The 27317-nt window shown below is 51.9% G+C and overlaps 8 protein-coding genes across 8 annotated transcripts; 3 read left to right on the top strand and 5 right to left on the bottom strand.

Moving 5' to 3' along the window:
• Window positions 1-1199: 1199 nt before the first annotated feature.
• N0V89_005732 (uncharacterized protein) lies at window positions 1200-3816 on the bottom strand (the record flags this gene model as incomplete). Its single annotated transcript, XM_056214507.1, has 3 exons — window positions 1200-2245; window positions 2566-3428; window positions 3476-3816. The coding sequence occupies 3 exons, from the start codon at window positions 3814-3816 to the stop codon at window positions 1200-1202; spliced, it is 2250 nt and encodes a 749-aa protein (XP_056071774.1).
• Window positions 3817-6602: 2786 nt separating this feature from the next.
• ERG3_1 (c-5 sterol desaturase) lies at window positions 6603-7716 on the top strand (the record flags this gene model as incomplete). The annotated part of the gene is made up of 2 exons (XM_056214506.1): window positions 6603-6874; window positions 6930-7716. 2 exons carry the CDS (start codon window positions 6603-6605, stop codon window positions 7714-7716), a joined length of 1059 nt encoding a protein of 352 aa, XP_056071773.1.
• Window positions 7717-8129: 413 nt separating this feature from the next.
• Window positions 8130-9673, bottom strand: N0V89_005730 (uncharacterized protein; the record flags this gene model as incomplete). The annotated part of the gene is made up of 2 exons (XM_056214505.1): window positions 8130-9641; window positions 9668-9673. 2 exons carry the CDS (start codon window positions 9671-9673, stop codon window positions 8130-8132), a joined length of 1518 nt encoding a protein of 505 aa, XP_056071772.1.
• A 394-nt stretch (window positions 9674-10067) lies between these two features.
• On the top strand, window positions 10068-11514 carry RBG2 (Ribosome-interacting GTPase 2; the record flags this gene model as incomplete). Its single annotated transcript, XM_056214504.1, has 5 exons — window positions 10068-10096; window positions 10146-10174; window positions 10328-10784; window positions 10855-11167; window positions 11242-11514. The coding sequence occupies 5 exons, from the start codon at window positions 10068-10070 to the stop codon at window positions 11512-11514; spliced, it is 1101 nt and encodes a 366-aa protein (XP_056071771.1).
• A 383-nt stretch (window positions 11515-11897) lies between these two features.
• On the bottom strand, window positions 11898-18995 carry RLR1 (THO2 plays a role in transcriptional elongation; the record flags this gene model as incomplete). Its single annotated transcript, XM_056214503.1, has 3 exons — window positions 11898-14145; window positions 14196-14329; window positions 14379-18995. 3 exons carry the CDS (start codon window positions 18993-18995, stop codon window positions 11898-11900), a joined length of 6999 nt encoding a protein of 2332 aa, XP_056071770.1.
• A 1836-nt stretch (window positions 18996-20831) lies between these two features.
• Window positions 20832-22195, bottom strand: N0V89_005727 (uncharacterized protein; the record flags this gene model as incomplete). The annotated part of the gene is made up of 4 exons (XM_056214502.1): window positions 20832-21597; window positions 21660-21678; window positions 21735-22018; window positions 22092-22195. The coding sequence occupies 4 exons, from the start codon at window positions 22193-22195 to the stop codon at window positions 20832-20834; spliced, it is 1173 nt and encodes a 390-aa protein (XP_056071769.1).
• Window positions 22196-23960: 1765 nt separating this feature from the next.
• On the top strand, window positions 23961-25431 carry N0V89_005726 (uncharacterized protein; the record flags this gene model as incomplete). Its single annotated transcript, XM_056214501.1, has 3 exons — window positions 23961-24780; window positions 24829-25217; window positions 25393-25431. 3 exons carry the CDS (start codon window positions 23961-23963, stop codon window positions 25429-25431), a joined length of 1248 nt encoding a protein of 415 aa, XP_056071768.1.
• Window positions 25432-26479: 1048 nt separating this feature from the next.
• RPL25 (60S ribosomal protein L25) lies at window positions 26480-27237 on the bottom strand (the record flags this gene model as incomplete). Its single annotated transcript, XM_056214500.1, has 4 exons — window positions 26480-26789; window positions 26858-26928; window positions 27019-27071; window positions 27216-27237. The coding sequence occupies 4 exons, from the start codon at window positions 27235-27237 to the stop codon at window positions 26480-26482; spliced, it is 456 nt and encodes a 151-aa protein (XP_056071767.1).
• Window positions 27238-27317: the final 80 nt, after the last annotated feature.

Genomic DNA, 27317 nt, shown 5'->3' with positions numbered 1-27317 from the left:
CAGACGCTTTACGTCACGGAAAGACGCCCACGCCCACGGACAGTGCGCTTCTGCCCTGACTATTGCAAGGTCGGCGAGCTGCGATGTTGCTATGAATAACTCGGCATGCAAGGGAGAGAAGCCACATGACCACGCGGCTACGTAGGATGATGAAAACTTGTGCACGTGGGTCGTAGGGCGAGATGGACGCCGACATGGTCGCTTAGGACTGCCTTATTCGAGGGGGCCTGCATGCCGTTGGCGTTCTGCGCGATGCGTCGCTTATCTAGGTTTGGTTTGCGCTGCGCAGAAGGGCTGAAGAGGCGTGCATCTGTAGGTCTCGGGAGGGATTCTAGGACTAACCGTACGAAAAGATAAAGGAGTAGAGGGAGATAGCGATGGCGAGACAAATTTGTAGTAAGTAATACTATGATGGATAGGAGGTGCTCGGAAATGTAGAGCGGATACGGGCTGTTGTGCAAGGTCATCTGGCATAAGCCACCGCGATGCCTTGCATGATCGTGTATCACCGTACACCACACCGTGGAGAAACCATGACGAGTCAATCTTTAGAGTCCACAAGCTCTTCTGTTGGCCTAACGCGCGGTACGCTGATCGACTACGCTCCTCGGAAGCTAGCGATCTTTTACGCACCCAGCCGATGTCGTGATCGCGCCCACATATTCTCAAGATCGAAGCTTCTTGGTGAAACCATCGCATCTCCGTTCAGACTGTATGCTTCGCTGTAGTAACCGAAAGAAGGTAAGGGCGATAAACGAGATCGATGATCGATACGATACATGCAAGTAGGCCGATTTGTAGGTCAACATTCACTTAAATCAATAGGTGAAAATCGTGCATTCTGTTGTCAAGATGAGGATGACAATTGGTCAATTTTCGTTTCAAACATCGAGATCCGTCGTAAGATTCTTACGCGCTGAAACGTTTCATTTCTCTACTCAACAGTGTAGCCTAGGGTAATTTAAATTGCGAAAGGCCTTCAGCATCGGGATTTATCAGTGCATGAACGACGTCCATATGGACGCGAGAGTAAGTGTAGTCAGTCTTCTGCGTAGAAATAACGAGCGATATCAATCGAACAAACAAGTTTGATACCGAGGATACAGAAATTCACAGTATACAAAGTCAATGTCACAGGGCAGCCAGCAATTTTTTATTATTATTATCACCGGCTCAAAATAGCAATACACGTTGTTTTACTACTTCTCAATCCCCAACACCTCCTCAAACGGATGATTCGGGTCAAACGGATACTTCCTCACCACCACATCACCCACATACTCCCAAAGCTCCTGATTGACATCTCCAATCTCATTATTCAACGGACACACGTTATCTTTCTGACCGAAAGTCTCCACCCCGGACACATGGCCTGCGTCATAGTTGATGCGAACCTGGTTAACAGTCTGGCGACTAGCATCTCCTAGCAGGTAGTTCAAGGGCATGAACTGCACACCTGAGTGTGCGGTTGTGAACACCGTGTTTGGCAGATCTCCTGTATGAGGAACATGATGCATACCAAGGTTGATCCACGCGACGAGGTCTTCCTGAACGAGGCTCTCACCGTCGAAGAAATGGTCGAAATTAATCGGCGGATTCTGGACATCCTGCGAGTTGTAGGGATGCGAGCTGGTGAGTTCGGTGTCGTGTTGCTTGGTGAACTGAAGGTCGTAGCCAGCCCAGTTCGCTGAATTGACAGTCGAAGAAGAGTTCTGGACGGTGAGATGAGCCGTGCCTGACGATGGTAGGATGCGGTAGCCTCGCTTCTCGCCGTACTTGTTCACCTCATCTTGATTAACAATGATGACTTGCGTTAAAGCGTTCTCGCCATAGTTGATGCGAGAGTCATCTTCGCTCTCGATGAAGCTTCTTTGCAGTTTCATCGTGTTGCGCGGCTTGCCCTGGGACCACGGGTATGTCTCGGTTGTGGCCACATTCTTGACGAGCTGCACAGTATTGGCCGTGCCTAGTATATCGAAATCAGCCTTGAAGTTAAGGACATGGTCGTGCATCGAGCCACTCAGTGCGTCGTGAATGTGCCAACCGTAGTCCTCATTGTTGGCATAGTACGCCCCTTGGATATATCCCGAGGCGCGTACCTCAACGCCTACCGTGCCGTCCTGGTAGAAGGAATAAGTGAACATGTAGTCATAGTTTCCGACCGTTGAGACAGATCGGAGGCTGAAGTAAGTGTTTTTCGTGGCTGATACGTATGTTGTGGTGCTATGACGCTGCTGAGGATAGTCTGCATCAAACTCAAACAAACAGATGGAGTTAACGTGAGTATGTGTTGTTTCGGAGACATAGAATGATGAGTTGAGATATGTCGCGTAGGCAGGGCAATCGTATCCTTCAACGAGCTGGAAGGCGTAAGGTCCGAACCCATAATATGAATCGAGATATGCTGTTCCGGATTGGTAGGGGTCAGCACCAGCATAGTGAGCAAGTGCTTCCTAAGTTAAACATGTCAGTCGGAACATTGTGCGTATAGTGCTGGGCAATTGTTTGGGTACCGCATTGCTTATCCCAAGGCAACACAAGGTATCGGAACTTGTAATAAGGTACTGTCAGGGGATATAGTACTCACTTGTAGTCCCAGTTCATATATGATCCGGTCGCCCTTATACTTGATGTCGTAAAGTGTAAGACCGGTGTCACGCGAGAACCCCACGTAAAAGCTGAAGTCCATCCACTCAACGTACTTTTCCTCCACATCAACAGAGTAACGTGACCCAGCCGGTGCTATGGCCATTGGAGGAGACAAGGTATCATGCGGAAGAAGAGGACCACTTTGGTCGGTGCTAGCCCAAGGCCCATCAATATTGATCGGCAGCTTCTCGAAACCAGGACTAAAGAACGCATCTCTAAAAGCCTCGGTAGAGTCGTACCATACGTTGTTGTAAAACCAGCCGAGGAGCTTCCATTGAGACGGATCTCTGCCGGTTTGGTCGACCAGGAAATACAAGCCAAGAGAAAGGATTGAAGTGGTATCAAAGCCCGTTGCGCTCTTGTGAACGAACATGTACCAGCTGGTAATGCGATCGTCCTCTTGACCCATTGGATCCACACCCCAAATAGTGATCGTGTCATTATCGTGGCCAAGCGCAGTCCCACTCCAGAGCTCGAGGGTGATGTCTTTGATAGATGCGCTTGCAGGGTAGAGGAGCTTCTCGTAAAGTGTATCATCATTTGCACCGAGGTTCCGCACTCGACCTTGAGTCTTCCGCGTGTGATAATAGTCAAGGGGCGACCATGTTGTGACATTGGCCACTACAGGTAGCGGGCCGACTAGAATATCTGCATAGTAAGGTTCTTCGGTTGCTCGGACGTTGAGAACGACATGTGCGTAGCGCTCAGGAGCCGGACCGGACCCATCGAGGTAGGCAACCACATCGGTCTTGTTTGGGCGTTGCAGCTCAATAAGCAAGCTTCATATGTCAGCGTCATTTGTCGAGCATGTAGGGGAAATCCATACACAGAGTTATCCCATTCTCCAGCCTCCTCGCTTGTTGTCAAGTTCAGATCCGACTGCTCAAAGAGCCAATAGGCCACGGATGCAGCTTCCTCGTCAGTGAAGCCTTCCCAGACATTGGGGACCGGTGCAGTAACAGGTACTGCAGCATCACCGCAAACAGGGGCCTCGGGACTTGTGTTGTTCAAATACTGACGCTTGGCCTGCCGTGAGTCATGTGGTATGACTCTATGGCCTCGACCACTCTTGACCCATTTAGCCTTTGCTTCAGGCGTCGGCGCACTGTTGATCAAGGCCGGAACGAGTGCGAGAACAAGAGCCGACACAGTTGTGTGAAATTTCATCCTAAAATGACCACTTCTGGAGAAGGCTTTGGTGTTTCAGTGAAATCATGGCTAGCTACTCTGGCCTATATACTTCCCTCAGAAGAAAAGATCTCACGTAACAGCGCCGTCGCCCAACGGACGATTACGAATCGGCACTGCACTCCACCATTGCTGATAAGGCGGGCGTATCTCAAGCTCCCACTTTAAGTGAGTGCGGAGAGTCAGTACAACGGACCCGGTGCGATTTCGCCGACAAAATTTCCTAAGATGGAGTAGTGCTACTCGGTAGCAAAGCCCAATTGTGTATGGAATCAGCATGGTATAATAAGCCTAATGCAAGAGAACCGTAGTTCTGCCGATGTCGGCCTCTGACCCGCCTTCTTGTAAAATGCCAAAAGCCTCTAGTCAAGCATTGAACAAGTTGTTGCATCTTGATAGCCTGGAGCTTCGTCAATCAATCTCGGCCGAGCAGAGTGAAACCATCAAAGGGAGACTTTTCTTAGTGAAGATATCTGTACGGACGTCTTCATGTGTACCTCTGAGAAGTAACGCAGAAAAGTTCGGGTAGTATAGATTTTCCCCATGGGAATGGGATTGCGATAGTTCTCAGAGGTAGAGTTGACGAAGAGTTCAACCGAACTAGTGCCAAAACCTAACCACATCAAGCTTAACACGTGCAGCGGAGCTCTTATCAACGTACCTGTCGCTATCGTCCCTGGACCTGTGCGATAAGGTACCGCATGTTAGGAACGAATGAACTTCGGAGCAACCCCTAAGCGACTTAACCTGCTGGCTCGATGTAGCAAGTCCATGCGACGAAAGCCCTGCTGCGGGCCCCGTACCGTCCGACAACATTGACGACCCCAGAAAATCCACTCTCCCGGTTCACATATGTACGCGCGAGAAAGATTAGGAACTCTCCGTAGAATATCGTGCCTACGGCCTTATCTGATCACCCTAGGTGTCCTGACTGTTGACAAACAGATAAGCATTCAGTTACCCTCGTTTACCCGGATGTGAGACTGCGGAACTCATCCGAGCACTCTTGGGATCCGAACCGTTTCTCTCGAGACGACGAGATGTTTCCAAGGGACACGCGGGGTGGAAGCTCCCGCAAAAACTCTGGATTGAGTATGGAAGGCGGAAGGTCTGCATGCTCAGATAGATCATGGGCTTCGCATACTACAGAAACTGAGTTCTAGTTCAGGTGCCGGTTTATGTTGAGAAGGGCAAGATGCTAAGAATAGATCGCAGAGGCTTGGCTAGAGGCTAAGAGGTGATAGCCCCGGCACTTGCTTAAGCAATAGCAATGTCGATTTCGAATGGCATGCTGTCTTGCGGTTTGACAGAACGTTTGATTTTCTTTGACCTAGAAGATGAAGAGCATCTTCACGAACACAGCGTAAGAAGCCAACCCTCTGGTGAAAAAAAGCCCAGGACTCGGTCTGCCCAAGAACTAGTCTGCATGGGATTGACCCTTGCTTTGTGTCTTCGGTATGCAAAGGAAGACAATAGTATAATAATGCTTATAGGTGATATCTTCGTGGTCCGGATAAAAACAACCAGCGGAAAATGATCCACGTATACAGCAATATTTCGGTTGGGGTATTTTCACCAGCTTGCCACGTGCTGAATGTACTGGGCCCTGGTTCAGAGATAGCGGGATCCCAATAACTTGGCTGCACGTATTGCTGGCTGAAACAACAGGGGCAATTCCTTCAGGCGGATGCCGTTCCGTAAGCGGTCGGTATTCGAGGTCGTGAGTGCCATCGATTCGCGGTTCTCCAACTAACAGCTGAGCGCTACGTAAGACCGTCAATAAGGGTAGGGTCGCTCCCTGAGATCAGTCGATGCGGAGTTCCATTAGTCTTCATCCCTAGAGAAAGTTGACACCGTGGAGATAGAGTTCTAGTCCGACATGCTCTAATTGCCGCCCGCAGCTAAGTCGGGGTGAAGTCGACTTCATATCTCAGAATAAGGGCACACAAGTCTTACGAGTCTCTTTCAGCTCCTGGGAAAGCCAAGATGGATGAAGAATATCATGAAAGTTGGAGAAGCATTATCGGCAAGGCCAGATGGAGCATTTCAGCAAGCTTGAAAGACCAGTGAAGGCGGCACGTCGGATCCACAAGAAAGATGCATCTAATCAGTTTGATCAGATAAGATTGCAAATCTTACAATATGGGGCAACACGAGTCGATAGGAATTTCGGGCGAGTCACGTGAAGACGCGGTTACGCTTCGTCAGGTGTTGTCTCGGCCATGGCAGCGGTTGCGAGGCGGTGTGGATCTTGGTACGCGTCGAAAGTTTATCAGGCCGGTTTCGCGCCCCCTTTCGCTCGTGTTGGCTGGTGGTGCGGCGCACGGAGATGATTGAGTAACGATGAGGCGACCAAAAGGCAAGGAGCTGGCCAGCATGAGGTGACCTGCCTCTTTGCGGGACGCGATTTTACCGGCGCGGTCTGGCGCGCAAAGGCGGGGGGAATCGAGGGCTTTCATTGGCTGCTGCCGCGTCGTTGTCGCTCTTCTCCACCTGGCGAGCGAAATTAAACGGCGTTAAGGGCTTAGCGCCCCTCCTTCCTGTTCCTGAGTCTGGCTGCGCATCTTTAATAATACCGCGAAGCCGTTGTCGCAGCGCTCCTCATTCTCTCGTTTTATTGCTTTTGTTGTCCAAGTCGCTGCAATTCGTGCGCGAGCATCTTTCACCGAGGAAGCGCCCCGGACCGCTCGCTTCTTCCCGCGCCGAAACCATTCCTACCAGAAGCCAAACAAACCGCATACCGAGGCGCTGCACGCCGCCCAGCCATGGATCTCGTCCTCGAGGGGTTCGACACTTTTCTATTCGATCCCATCTATGCAGCCGTTCTGCCCGCGAAGACGCCCGGCCTTTCTCCCAATGGCACTTTTTCGAGCTTGAGGGAGGTGCCCACCGCCGCTCCCTACGCCGCGCAAAACAACTGGAAATATGAGCCTGCGAGCCAGTACCTGAGCTTTACGCCCGGCAAGTATGCCTACATGAGCGAATGGGCCCGCGACGACTGGCGCAGACAGCTGGTAACCCTATTCTTGATCACCTGGTACGTCCTCGCAACAACACTCTCTCGCTTCCGGCGCATCTAACAAAACACCCAGGCTCTTTGGCCTCGTAATATACTACGTCTTCGCCACGCTTTCCTACGTCTTCGTATTCGATAAGGCCACCTTCAACCACCCCAAGTACCTCAAGAACCAGATTCGCCTCGAGATGCGCCAAACCAATGTCGCCCTTCCTATAATGGCTGTCTTCACTACCCCTCTCTTCCTTCTCGAAGTCCGCGGATACTCCAAGATTTACGACAACTTCGATGAGGCCCCGGGCATGTGGTACAACTACATGCAGTTCCCCTTCTTCTTCATGTTCACCGACTTCTGCATCTACTGGATTCACCGCGGTCTGCACCACCCGCTAATCTACAAGCACCTTCACAAGCCTCATCACAAGTGGATCATGCCGACTCCTTACGCCTCGCACGCTTTCCACCCCATGGATGGCTACGCGCAGGGTTTCCCGTACCACCTCTACCCATTCCTATTTCCGCTGCAGAAGTTTGCTTACGTCTTCCTCTTTATCTTCATCAACATCTGGACCGTCCTTATCCACGACGGCGAGTACGTTGCCGACAATCCGATCATCAACGGTGCGGCGTGCCACACCATGCACCACCTGTACTTTAACTTCAACTACGGCCAGTTCACCACCCTGTGGGACCGCCTCGGTGGCAGCTACAGGAAGCCGGCCGACGAGCTCTTCCAAAAGGAACTCAAGATGTGTCACTCCACATGGAAGAAGCAGAACCAAGACATTGACAAGATGATTGCCGAAGTCGAAGGCTCGGATGACAGGAAGTACACGCCGGAGGAGCCCAAGAAGGTCCGTTAACGCCGAGCTTGCGACGAATGTTTGATACGCCGTTACGAAGAAGGCCTAGAGCATACAGGTAATGGCAGATAGGGTTGTAAGGCGTTATGCATATCGTTCATCACGGCCGCTGCTCTGAGAGCCGGCCTTTGTAAAAGTATGTTGGGCATGGGAGGTTGGCGTATTGATTGGTTTAAAAGTATGTTTTAATAGTGATGCCAAGGGAAGTACGATCTGGCGTCGGCTCCCGGACATTCATTGTATATATTTAAATGTAGAAGATTCTGAGACACCACCCACATGAAAACAACATATGCTTCGACATAGCGGTATGTCCGTCTGCAGGTGGAAGTAATCTGACCACTTTACGGGATGCATCTTACACAGCGTTTTATGAATGCGTTGCTACGTCTAATCTATGGATTCTACGATCTCTAGAATGTGACTCCAGTCTTGTACCACGTGGGCCCACGATGCCACGACGGGAGAACTTCTATAGCCAACCACCCATCGCCCTCGGCGCCGAAACCCAGCCCACGAAATAGAGAGATCGGGACGGGTTCGAAGAGCCAAACGCCGCCTCTTGCAAAGTCATCGCACAACAAATGCGCGGTATGATAGAACCACACATGCACATACACAAACGTCAGCGTACGCTTCACCCATCCGGGCACACACTTCGCAAACGCGCTCCCCTTTAGACTTTGCCGGATAATCCCCTCGGCAAAGCACGCCCCAGCTTGCAGCAGGAAGAACCGCATCGGCCCTGTGAGTGGGAAGGTCGAGCCATGACACGTTACACTGCCACTCGCATGCAGCGCCCCACTCAGCCCAAACGCCACCACTAACTGCACCGCTTTCGACGTCGGCGCTTTCGGATCCCATCCCATAACCTCAATAATCTTCTTACTAGGCTGCTCGAACGCAAACCGGAACGTCTGATGCCACCAGCCCGACCACCAGCCCGCTAGCCCCTTGTCTAGCACCAGTGTATACGAGCCCCATGTCGCGGGGTACATCCAGGGTTCTGCGCGTGCGCCTAGTATGTTTGGACCGAGAAGGCCAGAAAAGAACAACGGTGCGAGCGCGAATATGGATTCCAGGGCCCATTTTATAGCGAATTGGCAGATTACTAGGCGGAAAGCGTGTATCAGGTTCGGAGAAGAGAGGAGGAAAGAGGGGAGATAAGGCGCCGGCGGTCGATCAATGTACCCCCAGAAATACGGGTCGTGGCTCCCTATCGTTTTGATGATGTCTAGGACGAAGTAGCCCGTAAGAAGCGTCTTCGCGTTGGCGATGAGCAGCGCACGACGCGTCGGATAGGCGCGCGTTTGACTCGGGTGCGCGCGGAAGGTGTGCTTGGGCTGGATGGCGGAATTGCGGAGGAGTTGCTCTTGAACGGGTTTTGGAGGCGGAGGCGTGACTATCGTGCGCCAGTTCCAGCCTGCGCCGCGGAAGTTGGCAAAGAGGTCAAGGACCCAGTCGAGGCGCTCGATGAAGGGGGTGGATGGATAGGGTTGCCAGGCGAAGTCACCATGGCGTTGGGAAGGACCGAGTGACTCTCTTATTTCGGGGAGGTCTCGAGTTTGCTCCATGTTTTTGCTGGAAGATGGGCTTGCGGCGCCGTTCTGTGAGTTGTCGTTTTGCCCTTTGTCCCAGCTGAATATGCCCTCTGTCCTCTCAATCCTCATGAAGTCTCGTTGCGGGTCATTGCATACGATGACCGCTAGGATGTAGATGGAACTCCACGCAGCAATCAGTCCAATCCCTAGAGCGTTCGCGACGCCCTTTGCTCTGACATACTTGATCAGATACCCTGTATACGCCAGATTCAGCGCGAAGACAAGGAACCTTGCTTTCCGTAGCCAAGGTCGATTTCGATGCGGAACAAGCATGTATATGACGACTATCAGAGCTCCGAGTGTGTCCCAAGGATACAGAATCGGCTGATATTTGCCAGCATGAATGTCACTCGCATATTGATCGTGGTAGAAGCGGGTGACATCGTGGTGGGTGTGTGGCCAGAGGTTAGAAGGTATCATGCTAGGCTCCAAATCATACAAAAAGAAAACGAAACGATGCTGTTACTGAAGAAGAAACCATGGAGTCGCAAACAAAATGGATATTTACGTCGTCGTCCCTAACGTGGCGCCGCCACGAAATAAACATGTGATGACGTCTCGAAGCGTCGCGCGCAGCGCATGGCTCGCTTGTGAACGCGCTACTCTCGAAGTGGGGGATGCGGCGACTTCAACACCAAGCCGTTTTGATCGCGATATCGTACACCAACGGCAGCCGCAGGTTCCACTCTACCCTTTGTGATATATCGCACTTTCATTCGGGGTTCAGAGAACGACTCAACATCCGTCAAGATGGTGAACATTACAGAAAAGATCAAGGAGTATGGCGTTCTGAAGTTTTTGTGTGGAGAGCGCACTGACGCCCCGCAGGATTGAGCAGGAGATGGCGAGGACGCAGAGTAAGGGGACTCTAAACTAGACTGAAAGGCACCGTGCTGACGAGAGACAGAGAATAAGGCGACAGGTACGGCTACATCCTGGACGTCTGTCTCGTCGATGGACCCGGACAACCTTGAAATATGCCTAATCACGTGCACTAAAACACCCCCCAGAATACCATCTCGGTCTTCTAAAAGGCAAACTTGCCCGTCTACGCGCCCAGCTCCTCGAGCCCGCCCCAGGTGCTGGCTCGGGCGGCGGTTCCGGCTTCGACGTCTCCAAGAGTGGCGACGCTCGTATAGCCCTTGTCGGCTTCCCCTCCGTCGGAAAATCCACCTTCCTCTCCAAGATCACAAAGACAAAATCCGAAGTCGCAGCATATTCCTTCACCACCTTGACCGCCATACCCGGCGTGTTGGAGTACGGCGGCGCAGAAATTCAGATCCTCGACCTTCCCGGTATCATTGAAGGTGCAGCCGAGGGAAAGGGAAGAGGAAGACAGGTTATCTCGGCCGCGAAGACGAGCGATATGATTCTCATGGTGCTGGATGCGACGAAGAAGGCTGAGCAGAGGAGACTCCTTGAGGCGGAATTAGAAGCCGTAGGCATACGGCTGAATCGTGAACCACCGTACGCTCCCCTCTCTTCCATCCCGCTCTTCTTACCTCTCCGCCCAAACAGCCCGCTAACGCAGATTTAGCAACATCTACCTCAAGCCCAAAAAGGCCGGCGGCATGAAAATCACCTTCCAGTCTCCCCCCAAAAATCTAGATGAGAAAATGGTCTTCAACATCCTGCGCGACTACAAGATCCTAAACTGCGACGTCCTGGTCCGCGACGAAAATGCCACCGTCGACGACTTCATCGACACTATCATGGCCCCGCATCGCAAGTACATAAAGTGTTTGTACACGTATAACAAAGTCGATGCTATCTCGCTGCAGCACTTGAGGGAGCTGGCGAGAGAGCCGCATACGGTTGTCATGAGCTGTGAGCTGGATCTCGGTATTCAGGTAAGTTTTCTTCTTCCCTTCTTGATGTGCTTTGACTCGATGGGCTATGGGATGTGGCTGAAAAGTACATACAGGATGTCGTCGAGCGGTGCTGGCAGGAGCTGCAGCTCATGCGCATCTACACTAAGCGTCAAGGCGTGGACCCCGACTTCAGCGAAGCATTGATCGTGCGAACGGGCAGCACGATTGAGGATGTGTGCGACCAGATCCATCGGACGCTCAAGGAGACGTTCAAGTACGCGATGGTGTGGGGTGCGAGTGCGAAACATGTGCCACAGAGGGTCGGGCTGGGACACGCCGTTGCGGATGAGGATGTCGTGAGTATTGTTTCGAGTTATAGAGCGTAAGTGGGACGGGACATAGGCTGGATGCACTAAGATATCATTTACATCAAATAAGCATGAACGAGAGAACGAGCATATGTTAATGACTTGTTACATTCATTTACTCTTTCCCGCGCTCTCTGCTTTCCACTATGCTACAAGTACAATTCGAGCTCCTATCGCTCCACATGCATCGATATAGTTGAGAGGATACCCAAGTATTCCCAAGCGCCGAGCATGCTTCCAGATCTCCAGACGGGTATCTCCCAATGATCCCTAACATACGCCATCGCTATGCATGCAAATTGCCTTAAAGTACATACTCCAGATGTGCCAAAGCTTGATGACAAAGAAAAAAAAGGAAAAAAAGTGCTAGGTGTACATATTAACACTAAGCTGGTGCTGCTTCAACGTCGGGAGCGTTTCGTCTCTCCATGAGGCTGATCCGTCGGCTCGCGCGATCGCTTTTCTCCCTTGCGATCACTACGCTCACGATCATCCTTCCTGCGGTCGTCGCCTCGACGATCTCGATCGCTCCTCTCGCGATGCGAACTGTCCCGCTCGCCGCGAGGCTCACGTTCGCTTCGGTCGCGCCGACTGCTATCCCTCTTCTCCCGTGAGCGCTCATCTCCTTTGCGCTCGTCCTCTCTACTCCTCTCACTTCTTCGGTGACTTCGGTCACCCGACCGCTCTGGCGGCGGAGGAGCAGCAGGTGGTGGGCCCTGAGATTGCCCGCTCTGCAAGAGAACATTATTGATGGCTCCCAGTGCAGTGCGGCTATCTTGTCGGCGAACGTGGCGATCGGGACCAGCAGGACCGCTAGGTGGCACACGAGTCGATGGCGAGGGCAAAGGTGTCCGTCCCGAGCCACGAGGGCCACTGGGTGCGTTTGAGAGGTCTGTCTGTAGGGGCGCCGGTAGGGGACCGCCTGAACCGCGTGGGCCATCAAAGTTGCTCATGCGACTCGGGTGGACACCTACGGTCTGTGGGGCCACTGGTACAGCGTTTGGGTTGGATGTCGACGGATGTGATCGCACGTCGCGGCTGTCCGATGACGGGTCTAGCAAGTTTAGCATCTGAACGTGAGCTTCAAGATGGGCTGGCTTACTGCGTGGGCCTGACGGAATGGATTCGGCTGGTTGGTTCAACCTTCCATAACTTGGATCCTGGCGTGAAGCCACAGGCCGAGACGACTGAGAGGGCTGGAACATCTCGCGGGAAACGTGTGAAGAGCTTTGACCTTCGCGCCCGCTACGTGGGCCGGTGGGAGCGCTGCTAGAGAACTCATCACGCCGATCGCGAGAACTAGGGTAGGGTTGAGGCTGGGATCTCTCGTCGCGATAGTCCGGACGGTTATGTCGGTTGTCATTTCCGTAATAAGCAGCCGTGGAGCGGTCATCATGTCGATCTGATGTTGGACCTCTACGCATGTCGCGTTCATCAGGACGGACGTCACGCTCCGGCCTCCCACCTGGGGTTCTGCTTTGGTCCTCTTTCGCAAACGGGTCAAGAGAGTTGCGTCCATGGCGATCTCCAGCTTCAGCGAATGAATTCCGAACATCGCGTCCATGTCGGTCTCCTTCTTTGTCGAAAGGGACTCGAGAATCACGACTATCGCGGTCTGGTCGCACAGAAGTGTTCCTGTTTCGATCATCCGGAATGAGTGCAGCACGCTCGGGGTTGACACGGTCGTCTTTCGTGTAGGCCGATCGCGGAGGTGGCCCTCGTTCGAGCCCGACTTCTTGCTCGATCAGGGCTGCACGTGCTGGATTGATGCTTGGAGCTGGGGGGCCAGCGTTGACAGTTGGCCGCGGCGGAAGGGGTCCGCGCTCACTGTGATGACTAGGAGTGTCTCGTCGACTAGAGGGTGCATCGTTCGGTGTCAGACCAGAACCAGTGTGTAGACGACCTCGAGAATCGGCTGGCGTTGTTGGCAACAGTGGAGGACCTCGGCTATCGGTTCGCTCGCGCGGAGGCTCCCTCCCTCTATAGTCTCGCTGATCGCGACTGTCCCGGTGGTCTCGAACGCTATCCCCATACTGTGCATTCCTATCGGGCGGACCACCACGGACGTCTCGCGATGGTACCCGTAATGAACGATCGTCATATTCACGAGCTTCTCGTCCAGCCCAGTCCGGACGCTCGCCAACAACCGCTCCCCTATCTTGTGATCTTGGACGCGAGTGTCGACCAGGAGATGCTGAGCGGCCTCGCTGAGCACCTGGACGCTCAAGACGTCCATAATCACTTGGACCGTTAGTCCGAATGTCGTGGCGTCCATGGCTCTGATTGTATTCCACTGAAGGATGACTTGGACGATCGTTCGGTCTTGGTCGGAGAGGCTGCGTGTCTGGTCTTGTCGGTAAATTGTGTGCAGCTCGGCCGGACTGTTGCGCTTGGTAACCGCCCCTGCTGTCTGGTCTAGGGGGTACAGGGGAGTTGCTTGCGGATGTTGAGCCCGGGCCAGGGCCCAGTCGCTTTACGTTGTCTCTGCCTGGATACTGCGAGGATGCCGGTTGTTCATTTCCGCGTGAAGGTCGAGCAGTGTCGTTCCCGTTCACACGTGGTAGTGAACTAGCAGCGTGGGAGGCTGCTGCAGGCGTTTTACGTTCATCGGATCCACTCTTCTCGGTTGCAGAGCTGGCGATCCCATTACTAAGTCGATAGGTCAATGGCATTCTTCAAGGGAAAGACGTTCTTCTTACGTAGTTGAAGGTTTCGGCTGGAAAGTTTGGGCCGAAGCGCTGAGCTTCTTGAGTCCAGCATCCTGATCAGCAGTCTTCGCAGAGGCGGGTGTTGCAGCGCGAGCAGGTGTCGACTCTTTTGGATCTTCCTTGCCCTAGTCGCGCGTTAGTCGAGTCAATTATGGTATGGATGAGTGGGCGTACAGTGACAAACATGGTGTGGCTTCGAAGTTGCTTTTCGTTCTTCTGGAACTCGAATTGTATCGAGCTCGCTGCAACCCGGATATCCGCCCTCTCTTCTTTCTTCTCATCTTCGTAGTACTTGAGCTGTTCCTTGAGTGAAGTAGCGTTTTCGCGCATCCTAGGGAACGAGGGAGCAACAGCTTTCAGGATGTTGATGGAGTTCCGCAGTTCAGTGTACTGTGCCGTTGTCTTGAGGCTCTTGTCCCCCGGCTCTCCGTGTCGCAAGCATCCGTGCAGAGCATCGTGGATCTTGTTGTGCCACTTGCCTAGCAGCAATCGGAACTCCGAATACTTCAGGAAAGAGTCAGGATTTTTCGGCCGGCCTTCGTCGTTGAAGACCTTCACACATTCAAACTGTTTGTAAATGCGCTCGCTGCTATGCCAACGACCCAGCTCTTGAAGAATATCGTTCATGAAGCGACCGATGTTCTTTGACTCGTCCTCGCTCATGGAAAAAAACATTGCAGAAAGTCGTCCAGTATTGAAAAGGTCATCTAGCATCTTGATCAAGCGGAACTTCGGTACTTTAGACTTGTGCATGAAGAACAACATGGACGCGCTGAATTGAGCGTCTTGCAAGGACATGCGAGCACGTGCAAGGAAGCAGTCTTGCAGGAGCGTCATGTGTAGACCCGGATCCATAGACGGAACGTCAGGAAACCAGAAAAGCATCTCGTCTTGCAGACTAGACTGAATGAGTCGAGACTGTTTGGCAAAGTCTTCAAACTCGTCGATGTACAAGTCAGCCTCTTTCCTTGCCTCGCGAATCTTTTCGACATCTTTGCGACGACCATCGTTCGCTGTGGCGTCTCTGATAGTACGGTCCTTAGCTTCCTGATATTGATGCTTGAGTACGTCACCTTTAGGATCTTGAACATGCTGCAACGAAAGCTGCCAGAACGTGACTAGGAATGTGGGGCATGGATGATTTCCGAACTTTTCTGGCAGAGCTGCTTGAAGTTGCGATACCAGCGTGTCAATCTCCACATTCGACTTGGGATCAGTGACCGAGTCTTCATGCGTGATTGTTTGATTGTCACCTTTCCCGCCACTGTTTGTATCAGAGCTCGCTGCATCTCCCATCTCGACATCATCAGTATTGATCTTGGCGACAAGGGTGTTTTCCTTCGAAGAATCGCTGCGCGTCTTTGTTGCGTCCTCCATGATCGCATCTCCACCAGAGATAGCCTCAACGGCTTCTTTAGGCTGCAGCCTAATGGCGTTCGCCTTGGCGGTTATGCTGTCACGAGAAATATGAAAGGCAAACTCCGTGTCCAAGTAATACTCCGACATCAGTTCGACGAGGCCAGGAATCTGTTCGTCGAATTCTTCAATGGTGAGGTGATGACGAAGATATTCGAGAAATTGAAAAAAGTTGAGCTTGAGGTTATCGTAGTTGAACAAGACGACTTTGTCAGGAACCTTGCGCTGATTCTCTCGGTAGAGGTACGCTTGTACTTGATCCGCAAGGGCAATGAGTATGGGAGGCGCAAGAGCTGATTCTCTGAAATGATTCATGAGACGCTCGGCAGGCCTCTGGATCTTAGCTTTGTAGCGCTCATCGTCTAGGTTTTCGAGCGTAAATTTGCGCAAGCGAGGGCCGGCGGAGAGTGCAATGACGCTCTCTTCTTTCAATACTCCAGGAAGGCTGACACCGCCCATGTAGGTAATTAATTCCTCCAAAACCTTCATGACAAACAACTCCCCCTCTCGGTCGAGTAGTTGAGTGCTGATGTATTCCAGAATAGGCTTGGGGTCCATATGTTTAGAATACGCCGTGTAGACTTTAGCCACGAAGCTTGCTGCATTCTTCAACCAACCTTCTGTTAGCATCCCATCGCTCTGAGTCGTCGGCCTATTCCCCGCGGTGATGTTGATGACAAGCGAGAAGGTCAGACAGTCGTAACCTAGCTCGGTGAGATAATGGCTACAATCAACAAGAGCCTTGATCATGTTCAGGTATTGTTGCCCTCGCTCCAGTGTCTGTTTGAAGACCTTAACAGGGCAAGCACAAGCCAGCTTGGCTATGGCTCTGCCCATTTGCCTCGTGTTGGTGTTGGCAACCCGATTCAATATCTGGTTGGTCTTATATATCACCTCTGCGAAGGCCGCCTTCATCACAGGTTTGAAGGACTGCTCCCACTGGTGATAGATGGTGTATCGTGTCGCCGTATCGAAACGCTTGAGAAGCTCCCACATCTCATTCACGACACCAGGATTCTCGCCAGTAAATGTAAGAGCAGGAACGAGGAATGTGGCGAGGAAGTCCGACCACCGCTTCATGTTCTGGTTGGATGAATCGTCCATAATGCTTTTCCTTCCGATCCGGGCAAGTTTGGTCAGAAGCAAAACGTCCCGCCCACATTCGGGCCCTACCAAGCCAAGGAAAGACTGACAGAATAGGAAGACATCGTCCACGGATTGGCAGACAGGCACGTTGTCCGACCAGTCGTCCCAATAAAACCGGTAGTCAATGCCGTCACCGGCATCCTTGAGTTCAGGCTTCGCCCATCGAAGTGTTCGTCGCGGCAGGTAATCGTTAGCGCGCGTTGTCGAGTTCGAAATGGTACCCTTGGTAGAGACAGGTACTTGTCCAGGGGGAACAGGCCGGGACGATTCATAGACTTTGCTGAGGGAATGGTGAGCAAGACGGAAGATGTACGAGTGCAGGTCAGGGTATAATTCCAGCATCCACTTATTACGTCCAATGATGAACAGAGCCTCCGGAATAGCACCTATGCAGAGAAGACTTCGCAGCAGCGCCACCTTCTGGTCGACGGGTTCGGGTAAACCGGGTTTAGGCTCTTCATCACTTTGAGCAGGTGTGTTCCGCTCTGACTCCGGTTTCGATGATAGCTTGCTTTCGGCGTCTCGAAGTCGGGATACAGCGGGTACAGAAGGCGCATCGTCGGAAAGGGCTCCAGCCATGGTCAAGGCATTCGCGGTCTTCCCTTTCCGCTTGGCCTCTTTCTCTTCCTTCTCAGCTTTGAGCTTTACCTGGAGCTTCTCTAAGTCCGCGGCTTGTGGGTATAGGTGTTCCCACAGGTCCGTTATGGAGATGAAACCGATTTTGATGAGCAACGCCGCCAGATAAATCAGATTGTCTGGCAAGACGTCGCTAGGATCACGCAGATTGGAAGCATAGAACTGTAGCTTGAAACCGAGAAGCTGAGCAGCGACTTCGTTCCCAAGCGGAGGTAGTGTTCCAGTATCCGCTATCCATTGGTCGACCCACTCCTGCGTCGCGGTCTTCTTACCAATGATCGAAGCGTTTGGGTCCGACTTGTCCGCTTCGCGAAGCGTCCGTGTAATGGGACGAGCGCCAAGTTCGAAGAATGCCTTGATGGCATTCCTCTCGCCAAGTTCCGCCACTCGCTGCCAAAATTTTACATCCCGGGCTTCGCGAAGGCGTAGCTGTTCTTCCTTCTCTTCGTCCGTGTAGTACCAATTCGGCGATGTAGGTAGTGCCCAATTGGGTAACGTCTTCACGTCGGATGCCTGCCACTCGACGTTATCGGTACCGAGTTGCGTTGGCCACCAGGTGCTGACACGTAGGTATTTGATGAAGAATCGGTAGTGCTTCACTAAGAGATTCGCGAAAACATCCAATGTGACGTCGAGTACCCTGCCGACATCAAGGTCAAAAGTTCCGATGAGGGCGTTCACTCGCTCGAAGGTGTCGGAAACAACGTCGTGACGTGGAGGCTCACTGTTGACAGTGGTGAAGTATTCCGTCATGAGCTTAGAATAACCTTCAGTCTCTTCCCGTAAAAGGTTGTAGTTCGCTTGTTGGTACATGGCTTTGGTGGTAGCCCGGACTCCCTTCACATGGAAGGACTGCCGTACCAGTGCTGTTTGCTCCAGTAGCTTCTCTTCAAGCTGGCGACGCATCTGGTTCGGGTCTATTTCCGTCGCGATCAACAAGTGCTGTATCGGCTGAGTCTTTTTGACATCCTCGCGCTTAGGGTCCAGCTCTGCGTATGAACTTATGCAATCCAAGAAGTAGACAACAGGGTCGATCAGGTCATCGGTGGGGGAAGTGACGATATCGCGAACAACGGATCCCAGTTCAGCTGGAGACATAAGACCCTCCCCGGCCGCGTGTATGATCTCGAAGAAGACAATGTTGAGATTGAAGCCGTCGCCCGCCTGCTGTGCTGTGACGGCAGCCTGAACCACGGCATTATGAGCTTCTGCGTTCCACCGCGCGACCCGCTCGGGCGTCAAGTGCTCGTTACTTTCGGGGACATTGCGTCCTGATGGCTTGAAGGGTGGCTCTTTCGGGGGCGCTGGCGTTTGCGAAGGTGTAGCAGACGCAGGCTTCGGTGCTGCCTGGGGAGTATATGCGGGCGGTGCCATGGCCGTAGGAGACTGTTGCGCTAAATTCTGGTTATGTGCGCTGCTGTTGTTGTAACCGCCACGCCCACGACTGCCCCGTCTTCCGCCTCGGGGCGAGTTGTTCTGTTGGGGACTTGCCATGGCGAGGTTCTGGGGACGGTGCGGCGATGGCCGGCCGGAGTGCTCCTCATCGTAAGAATAGCTGCGGTCGCCGCGCTTTCGCTTGCCGGCGGGAGCCATGACTGCACTCTCTTAGCGCAAAGAGAGCGAGTTTGCGTGAGGCTCGGAAGAAGCTGCGGGGAGGAGCATGCAACGCGCGCGAGTGAAGCAGGACCGTGGTCGTCGAAGTTCCAATGGGTCTGCCGCGATGGTTCGAAAGTCAAAGGTCCCCGAGACGATTGACACGCCGTCGCACGCGCGTGAGATGTCTGGTTTGGATGAGTCGCGGTCGCGTGGGTTTGATAGACAGTTTCTCGAATTGCGGCTCACGGCTTGGCAACTGCCTGGCCCGAGCTTGCGCTTTGAGGTCCCCACGCGCCTAGCGTCGTATCGCATTCACCTGCATCAAAAAATGAACAACAGCCTTCAAATTCTGCCGCTTTGTTACCATTTTGACGCTTAGTACACAGAGCGTCAATCATATGTCATCGCATTAGTTGGATGAGTTCCATGCGCAGCGGACTAAAACACAACCCTGGCGCCAATATAGACTCGCCAGTCCAACGGCCGAAGTAAAGATTCGCTGCCTTGGCTCAGGTATTGCTTCGGCGTCACTATTTCCTCTGATATAAGATGTTCAAAGGAGCCGCCAAAGTGGCAAGGTCGTTCGTGTGTTTAAGCCATTTGATCCACGACGTATATCTCCGATTGATATCGGTATGTTGATACCACCAAAGTGCCGCATCAGCCTGCCTCTCCACCTTAACGGCTATCCTAAAGATGTCTGGAGGCGTTTCAATCTACTCGATGTTCATTATGACTGCATTGCCACACTATTCACACCCTCATGTCACTTACCCGAGGCAATGATAGGCAATTGCTGCCAACACAAAACGCCTTGCCAAACAAAGGCGACCACCAGACAAGACCTACTCGGCCAGATAGCATTAATGACAGGCGCAAGCACAGACATCGGCCAACAATCGCTAGCAACTTACCTAGGTAGCTTTGTGCGGCTGCGAAACCCTAGGGACGTGTACCAGCTCAAGCTCCCTGACCTTGATCGACATCCTTCGTGACGAATCCACAAGGCCTTGATATCCAATGATCATAACATCGAACCACCGGTCACGCGAAGAATCACCATCTCCCTGAAGGTCACCCGGTTTCACGAGCTCGTGGCAGATGCCACCACTCAGCATTTCGACTCTCAGCTTAACACCTCCGGCAGCAACGCCGGGACTGTGGATCGTACACCCGTTGGCGAATTAACCGGATACTGTTTCCAATATGTGTCTTGGCAATATACAAAGTCCAGCTTCTATCCTATCATAGATGAATTGCTTGAGTGTCAAGAATCGTCTTTGTGTTGAGTATTGAGACTTTCGCATTGTGCACCTGAAGCGCGCCATTGGTACCTTCAATGTTCTATCCGCTGTCAGCAGAGTGCTCACAATTCGAGATAGGCTGATATACGCCACAACTGAAGCCGCCAACGAAGCCATGGTCCGCTGCTACGCGAACATTTCCGGAGGTCGCCACCCGAAATTCGACTTCACGGCCCATAATACTGCGAACAGCGTGCTTGTCAGCCCGAAAGAGACCGACGGACCGCATCAATATGTTCATGGCGTCTTCAAGGACCTTTAAAGACTTTCAAGACTATGGGGCCGGAGGCAAAATCTACCGCGCTTGGGCAAGCCGCAGAATGTTGCAGATATTGTTGACATTCTGTGCAGTGAAGGATTACTAGGAGCGAAGTATCTGCGAGTGGCGGCGCCATAGAAAGTCTACGATTTTGCTGCCGAATGGGTGATCATTGGACTGGTGAATGAGACCTGAGCAAGGTGATTCTCCGATTGTTCGGTAAAGGTATGCTTCTTCATTCTCCTCTTTCTGACGCTTAGCAGTTAAGGATTATAGCTCGCTCCTATCTACCCTCCCATCCCTCCACAGCTGCACTGCCTTATTCGCTGCCTTCAGGTGCTTTAAATCTGGTGCATCTTCACCCAGACCCCACGCAAAAACTCCGCCTATTCTTCTCTTCTTCCTGATCTGCGAAATCTTCCTTCTGATAGCGTCAGGCGTATCAAAACTCCAGAATAAATCCTCTTCAGCATCAAAATAGAAGTATCCATCTTTGTCATACACACCACCTTCTAGTGCCTTATTGAAAGACGCCTTCAGTTCGGTGGGTACATCGTCGTGCCAGGAAAATGCGCCTGCTTCACCTAAATCCGCACCAGTAGTGGGATCTTCCATCAGCGCAGCCGGGCACCCAACAGGCTGCGCTTTGCATTGCTGTCTCGCGGCGGGATCAGTCTTAAACCATTTCACATAAAAAGCTAATCCCAGATTCGCCTTCGATGGTTCGAGCCCAGCGCCGATGTAAGCATCGATAGCTTCAAGCGAGTTCTTAAAGCCAGTGTGATGCTTTGTCACGTTATCTCGGCGGTTCATGAGGTCGTATGTCATGATGTTCAGGAAGTCGACAGAAGGCATGATGAACGGCATGGTGGACGGTGCGAAGGCTAGCATGTCACGAGAGAGCCCTGGCACTGCGGCGGAGATGAGTTTTGAGGGGCCGAGAGCAATGCGGACGGCGGAGAGGAGGAGAGGATAGGCGGTTAGTTCCCAGGCGTGCGCGGAGTTGGGGGTGCGCTTGTAATCTTCGCCGTTGCCGCTGGGGTTTGTTAGCTGGAGGGATGAGTCATAGTATTAGTGCGGAGAACTTGCCCTGGGTACTCCCAGTCGATGTCGACACCTGCGGACGAGTCAGCTGTGTCGTACGGAGTGGAGTGGAAGCGATCGTGTACACACCATCCGCACCGGTACTTTCAACCATTATTCTTACTCCTTCGGCCCAGATCCTTCTTGCTTTTTCGGTGCGCGCTGCTTCTCTAAATCCATCCTCGTTTCCCCATCCTCCGATTGCAACCATGATTTTCGTCTCCTTCGGGAATTTCGTTCTCGCTTCTTCTACAGTCATGAACAGTGGCCACTCATCTCGGTCCGGATCATTGAATATCTCTGAACGCATGAAAGCCATGGCGACATGTGTGACATCTTTGATAAGTGGTGGAGAGGGGACTATTGGATGCTGGCTGGAAAATGTGTTAGTTAAGTGCCTAGGTATGCTTAATAGGAATTTGGCTTGTAGCAAATCAAAAGACCAACCCTGTCAGGTACATGATGTATCTAGGTACATCTCCCGAGGCCTCAGTAACGATGGCCAGTACTGTCAAAATGCATGTCAGGAGTCGAAGACAGAACCGCGCCATTATGGACTGCAAAGACGTTTCAGGAGCTGAAAAGGCCTGTAATTCCAGTCGGCCACTCAAATATGTTCCTAAACTGCTTTGACTTTCAGGAAAGTGCGGATGGGAAAGAGAAGGTACTACTGAGGGAGTAGATGCAGGGTCGGGTCAGGCTTCCCCGCCTTTCTACAACCGAAAGCAACTACGCTAATTTATCAACAACACCTGTCTATACTTCGCTAGAAAATATGCGCAGTGCCCAGAAACTACCCTTTATTCTGAAGTACATTTAGAGCTTAGGAGAGAAGAAAGAGGCTAAGCTTCTCCCGTGATAAGGTTATGAGGTCTGTCTCGAAGATAACCCAATTCGATCGATCTCGATTGAAAACATGATGTGTGTCACACAGTGTGTGTATCCACCCCTGCTATCGAGCTTCTTGTGTCACCAACTGCCAGCCTGCTTTGCTATCGTGCGCAGTGTTTTAAAGCAGCTTTATCATGGCTCTAGTTCAGCTTCTTATTGATTTCTACATATATTTCCTCTAGTATTAGTTAATCCTTGTACTACACGTTACTTTAGTAGTGGTACAATTGAAATGGGGTACCAGGCTGTTAGAATGAGCATTTTGAAGACACTAGGCCTATGAAAGGGTGAATAGATCATAGAGCCATTAAATAAGATGACCCAGAGCCATAATAAAGTGAGGAACTTTTGAAACCGACTATACCGCCATTTCCAAAAGCTCGTTTGATGCTGCAGGCACCGTTTATAGAGGCTTAAAATCGGCCGTCAAAACTCAGATACATCCTCAGTATCTCCTGCGCAAAAATGAAGAGTACATATGCGAGTGTTGGGTATAGTTTGCCGATCTCTTTTTCTGCTAGAGCTGCAGGAGTTCTGATTCCAGAGAATACCACTACAAACCATTGTCGAGTGCGACTTGTGTAGGGTTTCTAGAGTTGAAGCCTGCAAAGCCAGTAGACGTACGTGGGTGCAATATATTTCAAAAATAACCCTTCGCGCATTGCGCTTCCGTACTCATGGGTCAAAGATGAATCATAAAGCCATTCTACCGTGTCCGCGATTGTGGCACTACCTGAACATGAAGATATAGCATATTGGAGGCTAAGATCACTTCACAAACACCACCACTGGCCTGAAAAGTTACCAAAAACCCAAAGAAGACGATGCAACTCTACAAAATTGCAAGACCAAAATGAGTTCTGCGACATAACGTTTCCTATCGATAGTAAACAGCGGATCTCTGGGACTAGGATCAGCCTATATAAGGAAGCAAATTGTTATCGCTCTCGTTAAAGGTGGCAGGATACCCTATCTCTTCTTGGACCACAATAAAAAGGATGCACATGAGGGGTGATTGCTGGTTGGTGAGGCTACGTGCACAGTATCATATTTGGTGATTTACGATTGAATATAACGCGTTCGATGAGATGAAATAAGGATTGTGTAGCAGTTTGATTTCCTACATATATACCAATCAGTTGGTCGTCTTGTTATATCTGTCCGCCGAGGGCTCCTCGTAATCGTACTGTTGGCGACGTGAGTGTTCGCTTTCATAGCATCAAATTGAGATCTTGATTGAAATTTCACAGTCTCTCTGGGTCGAGATCCGGGCTTTCCTTCTCTTGCGCAAATATACAAGATGATGTGACAGGAAAAGAGGTGCGGTGGTAGCTGGCAGATCCGGTTGAGCCTCAGACAGCCGTTCGGTTATCGATAAGCTGAAGCTTTCCTTCCGAACCCGACTCGCTTCGACGAACAACGACAATGGCCACTCGTACGCGCTGTTTGTACAGCCTGGCGAAGACGCCGTTTCACCGCACACAATGGCAACGGATACGGAAACCTCATCGATCTTACTCATCCGGCTCAGTCGAGGGCTCTGGCAACCGCGAATCGATTCCGCAATCGACGGATCCAGAGGCCGCAGAATGGTTTCAAACCCTCCGCAAAGACATGCTCAACCGTGAGCTACCGCTAGAGCGCGACACCATTGGACATACAACAGAAAAGAAACTCGATAATACTTTATACTCATTCTTCCCGGAAGGATGGCAAACGTCACCCACAACCGAGCGTCAAACTACACCGATGCCTTATGCGATTGGCGAACATTTGTACTTCTGTAATCCGGCCCTTTCTGATGGTCAATTATTGCCCGATGGCACCGATCCATTACATAGCCCTGGTGGCTCTTTTGTACGCCGTATGTGGGCCGGCGGCGCTGTCAGAGTAGACAAGAACCTCTATTTTGGCGCAAATACTGGTTGGGCTTTGCACAAACATATCCTGTGTTTTGAGCGTATAAAGGATGTGAGACTACGAGGTCAGGGTGACAACGAGAAGATCTTCATCACGATTGAGCGCAAGTTCGCCAGATACGACCCTGTATTCCAGGCTGTTCAAGGTTCCAGGGACAAACCCAGGCGAGGCCCTTCACTGGATGTAGCTCTGAAGGAAGAAATGCGCAACCTGGACCAAGCCTTTTTGACAGAGGATCGCAACATAGTGTTCATGCGTGAGCGGTCTGCTGGTGAGCTTCAAGATATTAAGGCGGGCAAGTTGGCACCCGTCAAATACCTTCAGTGTCGGTAGTCCCTCTAATTAGCAATTACATACTGACTCAGAGATACAGCACTTGGACAACCTGATTTCTACCACGCACTGACCCCTACAAGCACACTACTTGCTCGCTTTTCGGCCCTTACTTTCAATGCGCACCTCATTCATCTCGATCGAGAGTACGCTCGGAACGTTGAAGGTCATCGTAACGTCCTCGTACACGGCCCGTTAACGCAGACGCTCATGCTTAAGTTCATTGGTACTCATCTCCAGTCGATTTCCGAGGGCGCGCACATCGTGGAAGCCATTGAATACAGAAACCTTGCGCCGTTGTACTGTGGTGAAGAGTTGCGTTTGTGTGCAAGAGAAAAGGTTGGGGCACGTACGGATGACGCTCGGATATACGATATATGGATCGAAGGTCCGACAGGAGGAATGGCTGTGAAAGGCCTCGTGCGGACAGTACGTCTGCCCAACGGTCAATCACCGTCGCCACGAGTCTTAGCTACGCCATTGGACAAGGCTACAACCAAGAAAATTTCACGAAAGGCGGAGAGAAAAGAATCGAACGGTACGGCGCACCATATTAGCCGCAAAGTCCGCAAAGTGGCCGTTAAATTTGACTCTGACATCACAGGTAGAGAACCGTCAATTACCAGTGCAAGAAACGGCGTAATGCCAATTCGCCATTACGCCAGCAACTTTGAGCAGGAGCTGACGAACTCTGAAGATGGTACGCCACGAAAGGCAATGACCGTTTCAGTTTCTTCATCCGCCTCCGAATATTCTAAGCAAACACCAACCGCGCCCGCTGACGGCTCATATCTTCGAAAATACCTACGAGCTCACCGCCAGCAATATATCCGTAAACACCGAACCTACAACCCACATGTGCTCCGTCGCTGGCTACAACAGGTTCGCAAGAACCATCTTAACCACACCGATTCCTTGCCCCTCATGCGCGCCGTCCACGTCCCCATCCCCATGCGGTCAAGCATGAAGCTTGCAGACCGGAATATACTACAGCGTACGATGCGCATGCGCACTCCCCGTCAGCACATAGCGCCGGTTCCCATTGTGCGCTTTCATTACCGCGACGACTGGCGGGAGCGCAGGTTTGCGAGCCGTGGTCCGCGCCGCCTGTTGGCCAGACCTTCTGTTCGGATCAATGCCACAAGGGAGACGAAGATGTCGTCCATAGATAGGAGGAGAGCTGCAAGCAGGGCTGCGCGTCGCGCGAGAGATCGTTTTGCAAACCTTCAATCTCCAGGAGACATTTTAACAAAACCTTGAGTTGTGTGGGAGGCTGAGGTTTAGTGGTACATGCGCGAGATGCCTGTCATGACTTTTAATGTGGAGCTTGTAAGATTAACATCGTGTGTAAGCCAATGCGAACATACGAAGGCACAATATAGACAGTACTACGCTTTCCAAACAAGCTCAGCACACGGCTTGCTGCATGGACGGATCACGTTTCAGAACCTTTGTTGAAGTTCAGGGGATTTTGCTGGCCGAAGAGCCCTGTATCAAGAATGAACATGAACAATCGGAACATCAAGTAGGCGCCATGTCAAAAATTGATTCATTCCAGTCACTGTGGACTACATGCCCACGAACGCCATGCAATTCGTATCCGCTTTTCCATGATGCCAGCCAGGTATTGGTATTTCCCAGATCCGTCATATTCATCTCACGCACGCCATGCCCACATACGCATGCTTCGTTTAGACGATGGCGAGCTTGGTGGCGGCAATGTCGAGGGCATCGACATCGGGGGTCAACCGCGCGAAAGCCTTCTTTGAGCCGTCCGGTCGGATGAGGGTGTTGATCTTAATGGTGGTGACATCGTACTGCTTCTTGAGGGCGGCGGCGATCTGGCGCTTGTTGGCCTTAATGTCGACGATGAAGACGAGAGTGTTGTTCTCCTCGATCTTCTTCATGGCGGACTCGGTGTTGAGCGGGTGGATAAGGATCTTGCCAGCATCGAGGCGAGGTTGGTGAGGGATAGACTTGCGGGGGTACTTAGGAGCGCGGCTGCCATGTTTTTAGCCACTGCTTCCATGCGAGCGACAAATGTGACAACGATGGACAAGTATACGTACGAGAGCTCGAGGGTCTTGGGGCGGTGGAAGCTGGTGCTCTTGCGCACCTTGCGGACCTTGTGCGAGTTGACCTTTACATCTCGTTAGAATTGCCGCCCATGGCACGAGAAGTAAAAGCCGCCAGCGACGGGATGCTGGCACGCCTTGTAGGTCTAACTTACTCCCTTGAGAGCAGCTTTAGCAGCGGCGTTAGCCTGCTTGCTGGGCTTGGAGGCTGCCACTCGTTAGCACACATCCATACAATAGCAGCATTGAACAGGAATGATACGATCTAGCACCGTCTTTGAGAGACGACTTCGCGGGGGGGATGGTCGCGAGGTGTTGCTGATCGCTTCGCTGAGACTGGAGTGCGGCGTACCCTTGGATCCTTTGGGAGGCATGGCGACGGATGTGTTGTGTGTTAGTAGCTGTCGTGGGAAGAGGTCGGAAGTCGAAGTCTCGATTTTCGCAACAGGGTCAA

Source organism: Didymosphaeria variabile (genome assembly GCF_027946475.1).
Source record: "Didymosphaeria variabile strain IMI 356815 chromosome Unknown scaffold_4, whole genome shotgun sequence".
NCBI lineage: Eukaryota > Fungi > Ascomycota > Dothideomycetes > Pleosporales > Didymosphaeriaceae > Didymosphaeria > Didymosphaeria variabile.
Note: the sequence above shows the minus strand (reverse complement) of the source record. Positions and strands in the feature narration are given on the sequence as shown.